Below are 21,183 nucleotides of genomic sequence, written 5' to 3'. Positions count from 1 at the left end.
GTACTTTTTTCTCTGGTTGATCTGTGTCATGTCCATTTATTTCTCAGGCCCAGATAGAAACCTTTCAAGGGTAGAAGTGAAAGTTCGCCTCTCCCACACCTTCCCGGTCTGTGGAATACATACTAGACTTTTTTGGAGATCTGTCTGTGAGGACATTTCAGTAGCGTAACTTAAACAGAAATGATTGTTAATGAGCATCCTCCTGGAACCAACATTTAACAAATTCTTTGATCAGTACAGTTCCCTGAACCACCAAATGTAAACCAAGGGAAAGGTACATAATTCTGCAACTCATTAATAAAAAAGCCAGTATTTTAAATAATAACAAAAGAATCTGGAAGCTACATGTACAGATCAGGATTGAGGAAAGTCTTTTTAAGCAATGCCAAAGACAAAAAGAAAATAATAAGAGAAAAAATCAATAATAATGTCTTTAGAATGAAATAATTTAAATGTATTCATTTTTTCTGTACAGTTATCATGACTGGATGTCTTCATTACAGAGTGACTCATAAAGTATGTCCCTTAATTTATGGTTACATGTCTCAAGGAAATCATGCACTAAGGAGAAACACATTTTTTTCTGTAAGGGAAATGGGATTTGAATTCCATGCTACCTTCTTTACCTGTTCTTTATAACTTAACTCTTCATAATGCCTTTCCTGACTCTCCCAGTCTAAATTAGTACCATCCGTAGGACACCTATGCAGTTAGCAAAATGCAACACTTATTCATTATTTATTCCTCCATTCACCCATTATTTCCTTGCACATACTTCCAACTTGTTAAATTTTGCCTATAGTAGTTTAGACTGCCATATATATTGTATAGACCACCGTGTTGCTTATGTTTTGAATCATGGTATAAACTACAATCTTGGTGGAAGGGACGGCATCTTATTCTTTCCTGTGCTCTCACCCACACCATTTATACTGTTTCATAGAGTAGTCATTCAATAGTTGTTTATTTATATCAAGAAAGAAATACCAGCATTTCCACTGTCACAGAATTCATCAGCTTCTCCTCACTCACTAAGCATGACACACAAGATAAGGCAGCATAAACTGCCACCCACTGCTGGGATACTCAGCAGATCAAGTCCATGTTATATACATGCCTGATCCAGCATGGATGGAACCCAATGATTGCTAAATGTCCTCTTTCTCAAAGTCTCGCTATCATTGCAGTGATTTTCATGGGCAGCCGAAGGTATTTTTCATATGTATGTTTAACAGGATAAAACATTCTATATGTTCAGGAATATTGTCACAGTTAAGCTCCTTATTGTATAATTGTATTTTAGGAAAAGAAATACATCAGGAATATGCATCCCTTAAAAACAGAGCTGTACTAAGAGCATTCATATTAATTTTATAAAATTAATTCTGAACTTTATTGTGAATATGTATAAATCTAACATTCAATTTAAATGAGCTAAATAGATTTGCTCTGATCACCTAGCAACAGCATGCGGTCTATTTAAGAAATGACATTTCATTTTTTTCCTAGTGAAAAGATGTTAAGACCTATTCTTTGGAAACGCAAGTAGTCCTGATCCATGGCGCAATGAGAGGAAACTATGGGATCTGGTTTCTCTCATCGGTGCCCTTCCTCTGGCTCACTAGGAGGCTTCACCTACATGCTTTCACCTCTGTGTTTTCTGTGCAAAGAGGAATCATATTCTATTCAACCGTGATCCTGAGAAACAACTACTTGTAGGTAGCTATGGGTGATTCAACTTCCTAGAAATTGTTACTGCATTGTTTGGATTCACCATCTATTTATTGGATACATTTTATTTTTAACTCAATACAAGGTGCAAGGAAAGAAGTATTGAGTCTTTGTACTTCAGCATTTAGTTACTAAGCAAACATACAATTGGCAGCGTTGAGAGTCAGGAGAGAGAATGAATATATTGAGCAGCAAAAACTCTTACCATGTTGTGATAACAAAGAGACAGTTGGAGTTTTTACAATGCTGACTCTGACCATGCGTTTTATGAAACAAAATTTAGGTCACTTCCCTGCTTCAAATCCTTCTATAGGATAAAATAGCCATCGATTGCGTTTCACGATCAGGTCCTGGAAAACTTCGATCTCATTTCAGAGACCTGCTCTCATTTTGTCTGGTATTAATATAACGGTTATTTCCCTGTTTAGTTGTGTTATTATTATTATCAAATTCTCTGTGTCCTTTTGTTTATGTATCTTTCTTATAAGCAGCATAAAGCTAGAATTTTCCCCCAAGTGGAGAATTTTTCCCCCTCTTATCTAGATTAGTCCATTAACTTTTATTATGATTACTGGTATATTTCAATATCATCTTACTTTGTACTTTCTATTGATCCCGCTTTACCCTTTTTATGTGTTTTTTTGAATTATTTTGTGTTAACTGAGATTTTAAAATTTTCTACTGGCTAGAAATTTATAGATTACATTTCTACTACTCTTAAAATGGTTTCAGTGCATTCGTAGTGCTGCCACAGAGGCAGGAGAGGCTCCTGCCACCGCCACTGCGCTCGCCAACCATGAGCGCAGCTTCTGGCTGAGCAGTGCTCCCCCTGTGGGAGCACACTGACTACCAGGGGGAGCTCCTGCATTGAGCATCTGCCCCCTGGTAGTCAGTGCACGGCATAGCAATGGTCGTTCCACCGTTCGGTCGATTTGCATATTAGCCTTTTATTGTATAGGATGTTTCTATCTCTTTCTCACTCTCTCTTACTCTCTGAAGTCAATTGAAAAATGTATGTATATTTTTAAAAAGCATGTGTGTGTGTGTGTGTGTGTGTGTATACCTGTATATGTATGTATCTGGGAAATTCTTTGAATATGAATTTGTTCCTTTTGTTGTATCAAGGATTTTATAGATAATTTTGTATTCAACTGATGACACTCAAGGGAGTCAAAGACTTAAAAAGCAACCATTGTTTTCAAGGTCAGATCAAATTTGGGCAATCATTCTTCATTCCCTTTGTAAGACCTCGGTAACTTGTCTTGGTAATGCTAGTGCTAAAAATGCCTTTTTGTAGACAGGTAGTTAGAGTACCATACGGAACTCATTTTTGACTGTCAAAACCAAAATTATTTGCAGGCCATAGATATACACAACCCTGAAGGCTGATGCCTTACTTAAGTGTTAAATCACCCAAAAAGATTATCTTGTCTTTCTTTTATGTGAATTCGGGAGCGCTCAGCTATTTAAAATTCCTCCTCTAGAGGAGTTCTATTAGGAGTGTTACATTTCTTTGGCCGTCCTGGAAGGAGCCAGCTCAATATTTTATCATTATATTTTTTTAAAGCTACTTTGGGTTCTTTTTTGAAAAGTCAGATTGCAGCCTGGGGAGCAGACTATGCCCTGTGTATATGGCATGGATCTCACCAGGGTTGCACGGCTCCCAGAGTCCTTTCATACTTGTCTGGTACATGGGTAGACCCCTGTCTACTAGCATCGCAGCACGCAGGCGTGGAAGCGGTTAGTAGGTGAAAACCTAAACAGGTAGGTTGTGTGTTCACCTTCTACTCTGCACATTTAAACACACACAGGCAGACAGTTCTAGAGTATCCCAGAAGGGCACAGGAATAAAAGAAAAATAAGATTCGTTGTGCCATTAAAAACAGTCTGCAGTCACAGCGCAACTGTGGGGAAAGAAATCACTGAAGCAGAGCTCAGCTCATCTTGAGAGGCCGATGCTGATAGATAGTGGGGGCTTGAACACATTCTGAATTATGAAATGAAAGCAAACAGTGGACAAAGGAAGACAACAGCCATAGTAACTACCCCGTAGCGGGTTCTTACCGTACGTCAGGGCTGTATGGAGTTCTTCAGACACAGTCCCGATGCTAAGAGAATCCATTCATCAAGGGCTTACCCCATGCCACTCTCTTCAGAGAACAACTTGTTCAGTTCGGTGCTGGTAGGTGCTCTGTCCTGCAGATGAGGAAAGTGACACGTAGCCTTTCACCAGCTGGCCCACGGTCACACAAACTGGACAGTGCTAAGTCCGGTGTGAAAGCCCCAACCGGCAGATTGCAGAGACGATGCTCTATAGCAACCTCTCCGTTACATTCTCAACTAGCTGCCAACCTTCATCTCAGCCCAGTTAGGCAGGATACGGCCTACCCATTCCATGGTGAAAACCGGCAAATTAAAGTCAAAACTGAGTACCTTGCACAGGATTGCTTGTGAGTAACAGTATCAACATTAAAAGCTGGTTCATCTGTTTCTAGATTCTGTGAAATTTCCACTATATTATCCTGCCTCTGTGATCGTATTTGTCACTTACTCATTCATTTGTTTGTTTATGTAACAAGTGTTTGTTGAGCACCTTACCCCAGGCTTTGTTCCGGGCTCAGGGGAGACAGAAGTGAACAAGAAAGCCAAAATCCCAAGCTTTACGTGCTGGTGGGGAGAGATGGGCAGTAAGCAAGTAAACCAATGAGTGATGTGTTAGTAGATGCAATGAGGAAAAATAAAGCCTTGTAAGGGGCTAGAAGAGGATGGGGAGATGGGCGAACTTAAACTTTCTAGATCAGGTGGTGAATGCAGGGAAGCTTGTAACTGCCAGTGGTCATTTTATCATCCTGTCACCTTCTATCGCAGGGGTCTTGACTTCTTGGTTTCTGTGACCTTGAAACTGAATCTGAGTTTTATATTGTTTTTTTCTGGTATATGGTTGACTGAAAACCTCCCATTTCAGTGCAGAAATGATTTTATGCCGGTTTTATTTCATATTCTGCTTGCGTGATTATTCCAAGAGACACAACGGGTAACTGTTTACTTTGTGAGTACTTGTTCAAGGTAGCTGTCTTAACGTGGTGAGCAAATGCTTGGGCTTCCTGGGAGAGGGTGCCTTGCCAACAGTTAAGTGAAAGAAGGGTCTTCTCACTGTCCTTCGTACTTGATGCGGATATTAGTTCTTAGAGGCCATCTCGTGAGAAAAGTATTCGGGATGCCAGGAACTAAGAGGCTGATTTTAATCGAACACGTATATTCCAGAGTCTCTGATGCTAAGATGTGTGCAGCTTGTTTTTGCTTTCCTTTAAGAGCTGAAACTCTCCTCCCCAGGAGTAATTAAAAATAAACAGCACTCATTACTGTTGGCTTGTAATGGCCACAGCATCGCTTCCTCGCATCAGTGATTTACTGATCGAAAGCAAAGTAATTCAACATTGAAATTATCTGGAAAATTAAAAACCATTCTAAGTAATGAATAGTTTCAATTTCTGTAGCACCAATTGATGTTTCGTTGTCCTTTTTTATGCATCCTTCTGCACATATACAACTTGCTGGCAAACATGGTCTGATAGGAACTCCACCTCCAAGAACCGTGGGCCAAGCTGTTTCTGGGCTTAACTCTATAGACTCAGGGCTGACATTCATGCATTCAGTTATCCAACCAACATTTATTGAAAAGCTTCTTTAGACAAGGCATTTTCCCAAAGGCCTTGGGGAATAAACATAAGAACAGCTAATGGTCTCTGCCCCCTAGAGAACTTATTATCTAATTGGAATAAAATGTTATTCTAATTCTGTCCCTTTAATTGAACTGTTGATATTATAATTTAGCCAATCTTGTGCGGTTGGGTATTTAGGAAGATATATATTTGCTCTAAAAGGCCTGTGTTATACACCCTCATGATAAATATCTGTTTATACTTCTGATTATTTGTTTGGATCTCTACCAGGAGAATAACTGTGTCGAAGGACATGAATGTTTTAGCCTAATTAATACATTTGAAAAAGTTAGGCAACGAAAGAAAAAATGGTTGCCACCTTCTCCATTGCCACAGATACTGGGCCTGAGCCTGTCCTTATTCCATGACCTCGTCACTGTGAGGACACCCCCTGCTGCTCTAAGTGTGTGTCCCTGGCCACTGATTTTTAAACAGTCTTCAGAAATGGTTAAACCTTTCCTCATTTTCAGGGGTAATATATGAACTGAAATAGTGCTGACAAGAAATTGTCAACTAACATCAATAGTTTGTGTCTAACACGAGCTCACCGAGGTTTTTTCTTGCTTATATATCTGGAATTTTAGAAAATTAAGAAGTCATGAAAAGTGCTGTTAGGTGGTTTGGGAAGTTTCTTTGACTAAAAAAAAAAAAAAAAAAAAGGAGATTACCACTGATCAACAGTTGAATATTGACTTAAAAGTTAGGGAAAAACAGAATAGTATTTTCATAGGGCTTATTGAATTTCATAAAAACATATTTAGGGTATTCATATTTAGGGTAAATTAAGTAGCAAAACATTTGGTGCTAATGTATTTTTTAAAAAATATGTTTTATTGATTTTTTTAGAGAGAGAAAGGAAGAGGGAGAGAGAAACATCTATGTGAGAGAAAAACATCAATTGGCTGCCTCTTGCACTCACCCCAACCGGGGGACTGAACCCACCACCTGGGCATGTGCCTTGACCTGGAAACCAACCAGTGACCCCTTGGTGCATGGGATGACCCTCAACCAGCTGTGCCACACTAGGCAGGGCCGTGCATTTTACTTAAGCACAGAGTTCCTACCTACAGAGTGTGGGGGGACACAGTGTGGATGGGGTTCAGAATTCTGACCCCGTGTCACTTAAAGGGGAAGTTTTGGCGTGGCATCGAGGCTAACCCGTAGCGATCTGTTTGCTTCCTAATTTTGTTTGCCCAGCTGTTTGCTCTCTTTTCCGTTCTAACCTCATTGGCGGTGCTGTTCCTTCCTAGAACCATGGGACACAAAAACCGCTACGTCAAGGTGCCTCGCGGTCACATCTGGGTGGAGGGCGATCATCATGGACACAGTTTCGACAGCAATTCTTTCGGGCCGGTAAGTCACCCTGTTGCTGTCGTCGTTGGATGTCAAAGGTGGGAGCAAAGGTGTGTCAGACTGTGCGCTCAAGGAATCCAGCCAAGACCGTCATGAACCTCCCGGTGGAGCCATTGGTGTTTGATTGTTTCCTTTAGCGTCATTGGAGCCATGGTGTGTGTGTGTGTGTGTGTGTGTGTGTGTGTGTGTGTGTGTGTGTTGCATAGAGGAGAACACAGATGCTTCCATGAAGCTGGCTGGCTGACCCCAGTGGGAGGGTCTTCATTTCCCCCCAGAAATGCTTTGTAGCTTAAGTTTTCAGTTGGTACTTAATAGATGGAATGTGTAAAAGACCGTAGGCACCCATTTTCTATACCAGTCCTTAAAAATGCAGGCATCATGGAAATCACATTGGTAAGTAACATGCTGTCAGCATTAAATTATAGCAGAAATGCATAAACTAAAAAAAAAATTGCAGAAATGCAGATGTTCCTATGCCATGCTTATAGTACATAAAATATGTGACTAAACGGATACTATATATATATATTTTTTTCAATTTGAATGTGTACAGAGATTCTCGACTTATGAACCATTACAATAACTCATTATGTAAGGCAAAGAAACTGTTAGTTACTGGGAATTGCACCTGATTTCCGGTTACCTATATCTGCTAAAAAACTTGGATTTTCACCCAGTAGATTTTCCTAAAGTGAGTCATATCTATACTTAATATTTATGTGTAAGTTAGTATTGAACACCTTCAGATAGGTTTGCAAAAGAGTGTGTCCCCAGAGTTTTGTCTAAACTGACTGTTGGTGGTGTATATGTGACAACCTATTTGCATATTATGAGGGATCACATGGCAGTCACCTCGACTCACCTTTGGCTAAAAGTACAATCATGGAGATGCACTTGCATCAGAACTATAGGTAAGTGTAATATCTCCAGGAGACTACACCACTTCCTTCTTTTAGTTGCCAGGCAACACAAACTTCTGAGATAGTCATTATTTCACAGATATAATTGACTCTTTGTATCTTACACTGAAGATGGGACAGGCAGATTGGAAACGTTGTAGGCCACCTGTGGTATAGAAGTGATTGCTGTGAACAAATCCAGTAACAACTTGAAAGTGAAAATAAATCACCTAAAAGCAGTTTTACTTCTGTCTCCCCAATAAGACTAAATCTAATTTCACGTATCAGGTGTGGACCAAGTCTACACTAAAATGGCAGTCAACTTTAGTTCAGGTTTTAATTGGTTTTAATTTTCAGTGACTCTGAGATGAAGTGTTAAAAACCATTGTTTTGCTATTGGTTGTGGGATGTGTGACAAAAGTTAGAGATGGTTTTGTTTTTTGTTTATCCATTGACAACCATGTTGCTTGTAGCACTTCACTTCCATTTGGTTTATGTCATGCTTTTAAAGGAAATCTACTTCTTAATTACAACTTGAACCAGTAATATGAGTCTGAGACACAAAATGACTTTGGAATGGAGTGATTCTTTTCTTTCGTTTTAATGGATATGTATATTCAGAGTGTCTTTTGGTTTATGGTTGGATAAGCTATCAATTTTCATTCACTTAACTAGCTTTTCTTTCTTTCTTTTTTTTGGTCAAAATTAGATGAAGAAACTTTTCGAGGGTTAAGGAAAGCATTTGTTACATATGTATTAACCTATTTGTGTTTGATGAGTTATAAGTACCTAATTTTACTTTAATCATGAGCTCTCATGTTCTACGTTTCAACAGCATTTATGCCCAGGAAAAAATAATTGACAATATTAATATTGATACTCCCCAACAAGTTTTAAGAGGACACAGGGGGGAGAAAGTGAAGTAAAGCCCCACAATCCTTATTTAAAGCTAATCTGTGATGTTTGAGTACAGAGAATTCTTACTGCGTTTTTGAGGAAACAAATGGTTATCTGAATAATTTGTTAATTATTTTAAAGTTCTTATAATTCTAAAAAATAAAAACTAAAGTTTTCTAATTCTAAAACTCTAAAATAATCTTGAATTTTAAAGTGCATGCAGACTTGAGAATTAATCTGTTTCCCCAGTAGCTTTCGGTGTATGTTTTTTGGTTTATGGAGAGCGCCCTTGGAGATGGTACATGGAAGGTCAGTAACTTTTCTAGGTGGCCCATCCTTTCCTGCCCTTGAGAGAAGGGAATGCACTTCTCTCCAGAGGCAGCCGGGATGGCCTCCAGGATGCTTATCTTGACTTTGTGGAGGTTGATCGAAGCCTTTACCCTTCATTTTCCTCCCGAGTAACTTCAGCAGTGCATCCAAATACAGTGAACATGCTTTGACTCTTCGAATAGTAGATGTCCTTTATCATGGCATCTACCCAGTTCATTTGACATTGTTGCCCTCTGGCAATCACAGTGGGGCTGACTTTCTCCATATGGAAGTAGACTTAGTTCTTGTGTAAAGAAGAAGAAGGAAAAGAATGTTTCATTCTGTATGTTTTTTCCTAGTGTGTTATTTCCTATTTATTTCTTAAGATTTGAATTTGCATTTCTGATTGGCTTATTGCTGTGATATGTAGGCCCTCAATGGGATTTAACAGTTTTACAAGTAAAAGATGAACAGTGGAATATGAATTTAGAAGAGCAATATTGAGTTATAGAAACAGACAACATTGCAGCAAAATAAGTCCCGACTCCTCTCCTTCTAACTTGTTGGGATGCCATTATGGAGGGAAACTAGTCGGCAGTCTGAGGATCACAGATGACATGTTACAATAAAACAGAAAGTCATACCATCCTGGCTGCCGACCGCACCAGTCACTCAATTAGCAGGGGGTTTTTTCTGCTCACGTCTAACAGGAAAAGTTTTCTCTTCGCTGAATCCATCTCACTTAGATGATTGATAAAGTGAGCACGTGTGTGTGTGTGTGTGTGTGTGTGTGTGTGTGTGTGTGAGAGAGAGAGAGAGAGAGAGAGAGAGCGCGCGCGAGAGAGCGAGAGAGAAGGAGACTGGATAGGAAATGTTTCCATTATGAGTATATCTTTATGGAATATCTTGGTTCTAAGCCTCTTGAATATATATCTTCACCACACAGTGATAGAAAATGCCCTATCTTTCTTCTCGTAATAGAAATTCACCATCATAATGGCTTGAGCTTAGATTCTTAGTGTGAAAAATAGCTTTTGTACGTTTTCTTTAAAATGATAATTGTCTGGAAGTGTTTCCTGGGGCCTATTGCCACTTGCATTTACTGGGTTATACATTAAAGACATCTGATGGTTCTGATATGGAGGCTGATGATTGCTTGGAATGTTGGGGAAGCACTTCTGTTGGTAATTCCTTTGCTCTGTGAAGCAAATTAGGGTCTTTCCCTTCCCCACCGCTGCTTCCTGTAGAGGACGCTGCAACGTTTCCCACTGCAGCTATGTTGTTGTTCGTTGCCAGCATCCAGAAGCAACTGATTATAATAAGTGCTCATGCATCTTCTGCTTGCTTTCAATTGAAAGCACATAAAAGGCAAATTTTCTGTTTGTGTGTGTACATGCATAGCTGTGGATTTTCAAATAGTTACTTTTAATTATTTCCAGTGAGCTACCTCTGCTTCAATGAAAAAGGCGTGCCATAGTTCTTCCTCCCATTTATTATAAATACCCATTCCAGTACTTAACCTTTGAAATGTTTTCATAGACATTCATTCCTTTTCGTAAAAACACAAATGGGACTCTCCACAGCCTCCATTTAGCTCAGTGGTTCTCAACCTTCCTAATGCCGCGACCCTTTAATACAGTTCCTCATGTTGTGGTGACCCCCAACTATAAAATTATTTTCGTTGCTACTTCATAACTGTAATTTTGCTACTGTTATGAATCATAATGTAAATATCTGATATGCAGGATGTATTTTCATTGTTACAAATTGAACATAATTAAAGCATAGTGATTAATCACAAAAACAATATGTAATTATATATGTGTTTTCCGATGGTCTTAGGCGACCCCTGTGAAAGGGTCGTTCGACCCCCAAAGGGGTCGCGACCCACAGGTTGGCGACCCACAGGTTGAGAACCGCTGATTTAGCTGGTGCATTTTCTGCCTTGACATTTTCCTGTCATTTTTATCTAGTTTTAAGTCATAAGCCACTAAGATACTTTCATCATTCAGGGTCTACTGATTTGTTGTAAGGAATATATGTTTTCATAGAAATTCTAGTTATTTAGTATCTAAAATAAATATTTTATTTTAACTTCACTGACCAAAGGACGTTAGGGAAAAAACACACACAAAAAATCATTTGCCTTAAATATTTCAAGGCAAAGATAATCTTTGCAAATGTATGAAAGTATTTGATTCTTAGGTTTGTGATCACAGTGTCACCTTGTGAACGATTTGTGTTCAGGAAGCATGAAGCAGAGCAGAACAATTCGTGTGCAGAAGCTATGCCTGATATACTGCCTCCCTCTGAGCATGGGAACTGCAAGTCACACTCAATAGGAATTCTTTGGAGTTCTGAGACGCTTGGAAAAGGTCTGGTCACTTACTTTATGGACACCTAATTATTAACATGGTAGCCCCCTGGGATGTTTTCTTGGAGCAAATATGCCCAAGAGGTGATAGTTTTAGACCAAATGGGTCTCAAAAAGATTATTTATAATGAAATGAGCTGAGGGTCTGAAAGTGAGGATCTATAAGAAAACATTGGCGTGAAGATTAAATTTCTGTAGTGTTCCATGTGAACCTAGTGAGATTCAGAAAGTTTTTACTTCTTAATGCAACTAGTGAAAAAGTGAAGGAGAGGAAAAGTTGATTTTTTTTCTTTGTATACAATACAAGTCTTTCATTTATGTCTTCAAGACATTTTTTTTTTTTGCATTTATTGTTTTTCCACATTTATTTTGGCCTGGAATCTGATGGCTGGAAGGGAAAGGAGAGACAAGGACTGCGTTAACTAGAGAGAGGTTGCTGGGTTAGGTCATACACGTGGGTAATGAACATTTCAGGAGCTTTACTATCTCATCATGCCTGTTTTTAACTTTTTCCCAACTTTATACATTTTGGGTAAAAAAAAGTGATACAGTAAATGGTTAACAAAACAGTGTTCTTGGAGATGCGAGTAGTTGAAAGCAAGAGGAAGGAAAGGGAAGTTTCGATATTTTTAAAAATTAAGTTTTGAGGCCATATGACAAAGGGAGCGGTTGGGCTGGAGTTTGGGGAGATGTTGAAAAGATTCAGAAGTTCAAGTCGTGGACAATAAGGAGTGCCCCGACCCCCTGATCATCCCGATCCTCTCGTCACTATCAACAGAAGCCCTGGTGCCCAGACAGAGCAAGTAAGAGGGTCAGTAGGTCCGAGACTGAAGTATAACCCCAACCTGCGAGGAAGACAGATCACCGGCCAGATACAACCCAGTGTGCATTCTCCATGTGGGGGGACCACAGAGCTCTTAGAGGAGTAGGCATCGGGTACTAAAAGCCACAAGAAGGAACTCTGAAATCCCAGAAGGGCTTGGTAAAGCAGAGTACTCTGAAGTGGGTGAAGATAATACCTGTTCGCTAAAATCTCCTATTGTGTACAGCCCTCTGGATGCCGCCTGTGTTGTGAGTGGAGTGGTCTGTGCCTGGGCTGGTCCATGCGCTCCAGTTGCCTTGGAAACGCTTTGCTGGTACAACACAGGGTGGTCCCGTGGATGCAGAGAATGAATTGACATTTCCTTTTATTTATCTTTGAAGTGTAGCATTTTCCTTGTGTAAATTCTCGTGAGCAGCTAGAGTAACTTTTATTTAAAATCAGCCATTTTCAAATAAAGAGAAAGGTCATTAGATTATGTTGACAGGATCCGAATAAAGGGTTCTAGTCACACTTTCTTAGAAAAATGATGCTTAGACTTAAACTGGTCAGATTTTCTTGAATTGGTCAGATTTTCTGCAGAACATGCTTGTGTTCATTAAAACATTTTTGTTAGGAACTAAAATAACCTATAATTCATATACAATGGATGGTAACAACAGTCCTCTGGATCTTAAAGTCATAAAACCTCACCGCGGGATTTTCTGGGTGTTTCTCGCGGTTCCCTCAAACAGTGCTGGAAACCTCACCTATTTCATGTAGGTACAGTTTTCACTCGGCTCATATAGGCAAAGGCAGGCACTTCATGCAAAGGCTGAAGCCAGTGCAAGGAAAGCCATCCTAAGGAAAACATCTGAATAACGCGCACAGCCATTCTCAGAAAGAGCCCATTCTCCCTCCAGAGCAATATTCAAAACGAAGACATGCCCGGACTGCGGACAGAAGCAGAGTCTCCGAGGGTAATCCTCGCTTTTAGTTGGATTTGCTACTCTATGTCAAGGACGTCAACCATCACGACACAAGAGCACATAGTTTCTTGAGAGCAGGGAGGGGATGAGGGTGCCGGGGAGAGTGGTGACGTAAACAGTTACCCCCCACCCCCCACCCCAAGAACAGAGACCGTCTCAGCTTCCATTTCCACCAAATCAAATCTCGTCTGTGTCTTCATCTCCTGCTCGTGTAGAAGCCATTTTCCACATGGTTTCCTTTCCCGAGAGGAGACATGTCACAGCGCTGTCGTGGCGCTTCATTATGATGGCAGACGCCGTTCCTTCGGGCTGTTTCATTACAGAACGAAGCATGTTCATTGCTCAGAAATGTATATTTACTGACAGTGGGTCAGGGGCCAAGATTTAGCCCAACATATGCAGTGTTATTAACTTATCCTTCAGCGGATCTTAGAATTGTTTTAAGAGTGAGATTGAAAATCCCATATTATTTGTAAGACATAATTGGTTACTACATAGAAAAATAAAATGGACCATACGAGGGCTTGGAACGAGGAGGGAGATTGGCTACTGCTTTGCTTAGACAATACCAGCAGGGAGAGCCTGCCCCTGAACTCACTGGGATTGGAGGTTTGAGGTCGAATTGCCTCGTTTAAGTGGGTGTCTGCTTATAAAATATTTGCTGGGTAGTTGCTCCCCACTTTTCTTAATATGCAGACACCAAACTATGGAAGTGACTTTGACTTTTGACTAATCTTGGGGGCGATAACGGCCTTTGGAAATTTTTAATTTTCCTAAAGCTTATCAAGTAATCTTAACAATGGCTTTGCTTTTGTGTCAGCATCTTATTGTTGTATTTACCGAAATGACTTAAGGAGGATTTAAAGTCAGTTTGATTGTCAGTGACGTAGGCGATTGTTTCCCGTGTAATGGATCAGACTAACCACAGTTTTAGATATTGTTTACAAGTCAGACCCACCTAGTTTTGCGGTTTATTGAAACTTGTCTAACTTGGTGATTCTAGGAAGTGGGATGCAGGTCTCCATCACAGGGCAGGGATCACGTCCATGGCGCGCTCTATGGACGGGCGTCGCAGACCTCACAGCTTAGGCGAGGATCACAGGGATTCCTGTCGTTGTGGATAATTCTGCCCCAACCCCTCCTCCTGTCACTAAGAATTTTTCTGAAAACAACTCTGATCTCATCAGGCCACTTCCTCAAACAACATCATCAGCCTGCAGGACCCATCACATTTAATGAAGAAATGGTGGGAGCCTTCCCTTTCATATCAGGCACATGCCCCGCTAGTGTGGCTCAGTGGTTGAGCATTGACCTATGAACCAGGAAGTCATGGTTCCAGTCCCAGTTGGGGCACATGCCTGGGTTTCTGGTTTGATCCCCAGTAAGGGGTGTGCAGGAGGCAGCCAATCAATGCTTCTCTCTCATCATTGATACTTCTTTCTCTCTCTTCCTCTCCCTTCCTCTCTGAAATCAATAAAAACATAAAATGGGAGATATCTGTAATACTATCAACAATAAAAAATATGTTAAAGAATATTTTTTTAAAAAATCAGACACAAGACAAAGAGGGCCATTCTTATACCACTTCCATTCAAGGCTGCGCTGAAAAGGTCATTGCCAGTGCAGGTTAAGGCACGAAAGGGAAATAAAGGATATAGAGATTGAAAAGAGAGATTCCAAACTGGTTCTCTCTCTCTCTCTCAAGTACGTTATTTCTACTTAGAAAACCCAAGAAGAATCTGCAGAAATATTAAAGCAGTTCTTTGAGTGTACTAGTAGCATAGGACTGCCGTAGGCAATAATCAAGCATGTCTAGACATCATCAACAACTAGAAAATACACTTTTATAGAATTTGCCTTTCAAAATAGCACTAAGGAAATTCAGGGTAGTGATTACTTCTGGAAGCGAAGGGAACAAGTGTGACTGGGGAGGGTTGAGTGGGCCCCCAACGTCCTGGTACTCTCTTGTATCTTAAGCAGCGTGATGAGAGTATAGGCGTTCATTATATTATGCTTTATGCCTTTCATGCCTGGAATATAGTAGAATATTTTAAATAACTACATAAGCAGAAATATTCAAAGTTGGCATCAACAGCTACCCATTACTCACAGCAGGTCTTCTCCTAGTGTTTGTGGGGCCTGGGCATGGGGTCGACATAACACATGTCTAAATATTTACTAGCTGTATCAGGTTAACAGACTGCCAGATGAAGTATGTTCCTTTCCCTTAACGGGATAACATACCTCTATCTGCTAAAACCAGCAAACATATCAACATGACTGAATTTAATTACCATCACCAAGTCCAGATATTCTGCTGGCAGGCCTGTGATGTTTGGGAGAGTAATCTAATAAAAGCAGATATAATTCATGAATTATTATATGCTTACTCATAAACATTTTCTGGCCTCCATTTCTGCAAAATCACTATGTTGTTATTATATTTCCATATAATTTGCATTCTATTTACAATAATTATATAAAGGATTAAAATAATATTTAATTGAATTTGGAGCATAGGAAAAATCAGAATATATGTTTATCAAAATATAAATGAGAATAGTCACAGAACATATATGCATACCCCATGGACACAGACAACAATGTGGTCCTGGCCAGAGAGGCAAATGGGGGACATCTGTAGTAATGTCAACATAAAAGAATCCTTCATTAAAGAAAGAACATAGAAATGAAAACGAACGTGAAAAATTACAAAGTAAATATTTTTGAAATTTCTGACATTGTTTGTAAAATATCAAAAGTATCTTTTAAAATCTAAAGGCAAAATAAAATGACTACTAATGAACATAAAAGTTCTATCAAAATTATTTAAATAAAACAATTAAGTTCTTCAAGAATTAAGTCTTGTTACACATTTTGTAGAAATAAGTCTGCCTGCAGGTTGAGCATTCAGTTTTCACGTGGTCATTTGTGTAAGAGTCCGTCTCGCCTCATGCATTTTGTCTCCTGACCCGCACGCATCCACGCTTAGGAGGCACCGAGAAGCCGTTTACATGTCTGGGCAGGAGGGTAATAGGAACAGGCAGGTCAGCAAGACTGATTGGGAAAATTATGAATGAAAGATGAGATTGCCAATAGGCTACCGGTGAGAGTGCAATTACTCGGTGAGAGTATTGGTTCAAGTGGGAGATGATTAGTCCCCAGGCTAAGATGACAGCAATACAAATATGAAGAAGTGGATTGATGGGCGGGCCCTTAGGAGCCAGCCATTGATTGGGTGTGTGTTAGGTTCGGCTTCCTGGAAAGAACTCTGTCAGAGAAGTCCCCCAGGCGAAATACGGACCTGCCTTCATGCTCCCCCCACGCAGTGACCAAACTTTACAATGAAGCATAATGGTATTGACGGTGACCATGATATATTAATGATGTTCCGGTGATCGTTTTTATGTGAAAGACCGAAAGGTGGAGGGGACACAGCAATGCTCCGCGCTTCTTCAGTTGGCAGAGAGCTTGGCTGGCACTTGAGCTGGCACTGTGGGCTCCCGGTTGGTTGGAAGTGTGCTGCCTCCTAATGCTGCGACCTGCCGTGCTGACCCCGGGAGGGATGACTGCCTTGCTCATGGCTCATTAGAACTTACGGCCGGAACTAATCCATCGGAAGTCTATTGCCTCGCACTTAGCATCCCTAACAGTGGATGTGCTTCCCAGCCAATCACAGGCCCCCTCTGCTCCTTGTCCGAAGTTCTCACCTGACTCAGAAGGTAAAGGTGATTCCTAGAATGTAGAGGCGAACGAGAAGGAAGCGTACGGTGGGAAAGTCAGTACGTCAATGATTAAACTGGCTGATGGAAAAGCAGGCTTAACATTTGTCTTTTCCATTATTGTTGTTATTTAAAATTGTTATTTAATATGCAAGTCCATGTGATATATTTTTGAATGAAACTATTTGTTTAAAGAGAAAAGAAATTATAAGTGATACTGGTGGAGTGATGTAGAATGTTCACACTAATTTCAGCTTACATGAACAAATGGCCCCTCTCAATACAATTACTGTATGAAAGTAAGTGTATTGGCATGGTGGGCTGAAATGAGGATCGGATCAGTAGAAGGAAAGTGGAAATTATAAAGCTTCATCAAGTTGTGGAATATTGGGCTGAGTTTTTTGATCAAGAAACCTGATTTTAATGAAGATACCAATTATGAACTAGAATCTACTTTATACTGAAAACCACACAGGCTAAAGTTTTACTGAGACCTCCACTGATTTCACTTAGAGTTGAAGAGCTTCAACCAGACCATGTTGAAGCTACCAACCTCTCCCCGCCCCCCACCCCCCAATCTCACCCCACCTTGTTGCAATGCCCGTTTGCCTGTTTCCTGCCAGGGCTTCGCACTCTACCTGCCTCCTATTCGCTGGGAAGTGGCAGACAATGCAACAGTCCTCTCAAATGAGCCACGATTACATTTAGGCCGTTCGTATAGATTAAGTTTTATTTCAAAAAAATAAGATTATAAATGTCAAGTCACTATGGAATTATGTTGACTGTGGTCAAGGAAAATTCTAATCTTAAAATATTTGGTCCAAAGGCTTTTAAAATAAACTTAATTGTGTGTTTCTTCTGACATTTAAGAAAACAAACAAAAACAAAGCAACCCCCCCCCCAAACAAAAAACAGCAACAAAAACACAGCATAGGTGTTTGCTCAGCCTTTTAAACAAAGAAAACTTATATACTGAATAGAGGATGGTAGTGCCATTAAATGAGTGGATTCTTTAAGGCTGAGGCTGGGTTTCCCTGGTGTTTGTTTCCAGATTGAGTGCCTTACCCTACCCTGCAGCTGCTGAGCTGTGGTGACTTGGCAGGTTCTCAGGTGACACACCAGAACCAGAGAGGAGGGAGCCCGATTCAGGGGTGTGTCACAATCTGGGACCCCTCAGGGTATGTCAGAGAGCTGGTTTCTACCCAATCCCCACAGACCCCTGTCCAAAAACTAATAGTGAAAGTGGGCAAGGCCATTGCAAAGGGCACTCACCAAGGACATCGTATTTAAATTACCCTTTTTGCCCAGATGGACATTGTTAGTTAAATTGCTGTATCTTTTCAGGACCCCACTGGTGCACGAATCTGTGCACCGGGCCTCTAGTACTTTATAAGATCTTAAATAAACTTTCCAGAGTTAGTTCTTATTTGATTTTATGATTGTCACATAATACTTCCTCTGTTTTTAATTTGGGGGAACAAAACTATCATGCTTTAGATGAACGATTTTCCCCTCCAGGTAAAACTACTGGTTGATTGCAGGGAAGGCTCTCTGGTGCACGAATCTGTGCACCGGGCCTCTAGTACTTTATAAGATCTTAAATAAACTTTCCAGAGTTAGTTCTTATTTGATTTTATGATTGTCACATAATACTTCCTCTGTTTTTAATTTGGGGGAACAAAACTATCATGCTTTAGATGAACGATTTTCCCCTCCAGGTAAAACTACTGGTTGATTGCAGGGAAGGCTCTCTGCTGCCGTGGGAGGTTTCACATAACAAATTATGAAACGTGAACTCATAGTACATGCTTTTCCACCCTCTCGTTCCCTCTCACTGTCTCACTCCTAGTTCTTTTGGAGTTCATTATCCACAATACCTTTTCGTTATCTCAACAAAGGAAATTTAGTATTATTTAAATATTATGTAAGGCATCCTTTCATGGAAAGGGTTTAGATAGGATGTGCCGAGTATAATAGACGCATTACCTTGATTGATACATCCCGGTCCTTTACGTTTGGGAAGATGGCCCTTTTCAGAACGTTGTTTTTCACACTCTCTGTTTTTAATTCCTGAAAGGCCATGGGGACTATTACCACCACTTTGATTAGCCTATCTGTTCAGATGGGCTTTCCTATAGCTTCAGTCCAGTTTAAAAATAAACCAACCGAAAACATCATGTATCATGCAGAGCAGACTCATTTGCAGATGCAAAATATACTCTAGATATTCTTCCTGCTCGATTCAGAGTGAACTGGGCCTAGTCAATGATAGTGTCTCCCAAGCTCAGCATGCATTCATTCTTCTCTCACCCTGACTTCTCTTAAGTACAGTAGTAACAGTAGTAGCCCCTCCCTCCAGCTCAGGAGTGTAGACCTCTCCTGCTCTCAAATTCCTTTCCTTCCCCTCCTCTAAAGGAAGGAGTCTAATAACAGAAGGAGGGGGAGAGGGAGAGAGGGAAGGGGAGGGAGAGGAAAAGGTAGAGGGAGGGGGAGAGGGAAAGGGATGGGGAGAGGGAAAAGGAGGGGGAGAGGGAAAGGGAGGGGGAGAGCTCTTGCAGATGTTACTTTCAACTTTTTATAAATGTAGCAGGAATCTTTCTCCTCTGCCCAGCATCACCATAGAAAGGAATAATGATGGAACGGCAGAAATCAGCTGGCAGGCAGAGGAATTGTCTGTGTGGTGGTGGCTCCCCCAAAGCATCACAGTCCCTCACTTGTCCCTACAGGCAGTGGTGACTAGTGCTGGGAGAGGCTTTGAACCATGAGAGCTGAAGGAGTGTCTCCCAGCCCCAGTGTGAGCCAACGCCCCTTCCCCACCCCAAGGCCTGAAGCTGAGGGGAAGCCCAAGGCCATGGCCATGGTACAGGTCACAGTGTGAGCCAGAGGAGAGGGAAAATCTGACCCCTGGCTCTCAGTGCACAGGGTCCATTTGGGCCAATGCTGAACCAGGGCCTGCAAGACCTGGGACGGATCGGCCCAGCCTGGCACCATCCATCACTGTCAGTGGCGGGCGCTGTGGTGGCCATAGCTTCCCGGGCTCCAAGTCAGCCCTGGTCTCGGTGTACCTTATCTGAAGCCAGAGCCAAGGGGAAGGTAGGAGGCGGGAAGGCTCACTTCCCTCCACAGCCCCATGTCCTCTGTTTCATGTGCCGCCATCTCCAAGTGGGTAAGTCAACTGAAAATTTTACAGCGTGACCCACCCAGAAAATAGCGTTGAGTTGCGTGGTTTCAGCGGGGAGGCAGTGCCGGAAAAGACTAATATATTCCGCTTTAAGAGGCAGCCTTATGATTTTATGTGGCTTGGGATTCTGCTCTGTGCTGACAGCCTATGCAAATTCAAGTGCGGTGCAATTTAAATGACAAAGGGCGACTGGGCTGCTTCACTAATTGGAGCTGGGGCTCATCCTCAGCTTTTGGGCTGTTTTGCTCCAGAGAGAGGAGGGCATGGTGAGTACTCTGAGCAACTCACACAGGAGCTGGTGTTCATAGACTTCGCTTGGCTCTTCTTGTTAAATAACTAATTATAAGCCTTTAGAAAAATCTCCTGCTGTCTCTTGAATTAGGAGTAACGCCATGGTTATCCCGTGCTGATAAATTCTAAGATCTGAGTTCAGATGGATTTAATGTGCACCGGGTAGTAGGCTATGGTTTAAAAAAATGTCTACTATTGGTCGTTCTTGTATGTGACATTTGTGTCTCACTGTCGCTTCTCTGAGATGAAAAGGTACTCAGGTTCTGAAACTGTTGTAGGAGGTTGCTTGCACCTCTTCTTCCTCCTTGTCCCCAGTCTGTCTTTGTTCCAAGGTTTCCTTTTGCAGCTCAGTGAGGTGCCTGGGCTTTGAGCACATGATTCGCTCACTGGGCTCGGGGTTTGTCAGGGTGACTTTCGTGTTGCCAACACCACTGGGCTCTTTGGGGATCCATCCGAGTCCACCTCCCCGCAGTGCTCCATGTGGTGGCCACTTCCCCTTTCAAGCCCCTTGAGAATTTTCTGCCCTTCGCCTCTTTGAGCCCACACACACCACCAGCTCTCTTCTGGGGCCTCGTTTGCATATTCCCTTCCCAGCCAGACCTCTGAGTCAGGGGACCCCAAGCTCCATCGGGGCCTTCGTTTCTATTTAAAGCTCTCCCTGGGAAAACTGGTCCCTGTCTTCGCAGGATGTTCCCATTCCTTGGTGCTCAGGTCTTATCTCCAGGTCCTATCCCACCTGATGTTCAACAGCAAGTCTAAGATGACCCTCTCTATTCCCTTCCTTCCACCCCCATTTTATTCTCTCAGATTCCCCCGTTTTAGTAGGTGGCGGTGGCATGGCCATCTATCTAGCGCAGCCGTGGGCAAACTACAGCCCACGGGCCAGATCCGGCCCATTTGAAATGAATAAAACTAA

General features: G+C 41.4%; 1 protein-coding gene across 2 annotated transcripts in view; it reads left to right on the top strand.

Annotated features, from left to right (window-relative positions):
• IMMP2L (inner mitochondrial membrane peptidase subunit 2) overlaps positions 1-21,183 on the top strand; it is a 488,390-nt gene that overhangs the window by 373,321 nt on the left and 93,886 nt on the right. For both annotated transcript variants that reach the window (XM_014547169.1, XM_005875617.2), the window contains one exon: positions 6,704-6,806. In XM_014547169.1, the coding sequence (XP_014402655.1) occupies positions 6,704-6,806 (103 nt within the window). The remainder of the gene's footprint in view (positions 1-6,703; positions 6,807-21,183) is intronic.

This window comes from Myotis brandtii, unplaced genomic scaffold, assembly GCF_000412655.1.
Source record: "Myotis brandtii unplaced genomic scaffold, ASM41265v1 scaffold466, whole genome shotgun sequence".
NCBI lineage: Eukaryota > Metazoa > Chordata > Mammalia > Chiroptera > Vespertilionidae > Myotis > Myotis brandtii.
Note: the sequence above shows the minus strand (reverse complement) of the source record. Positions and strands in the feature narration are given on the sequence as shown.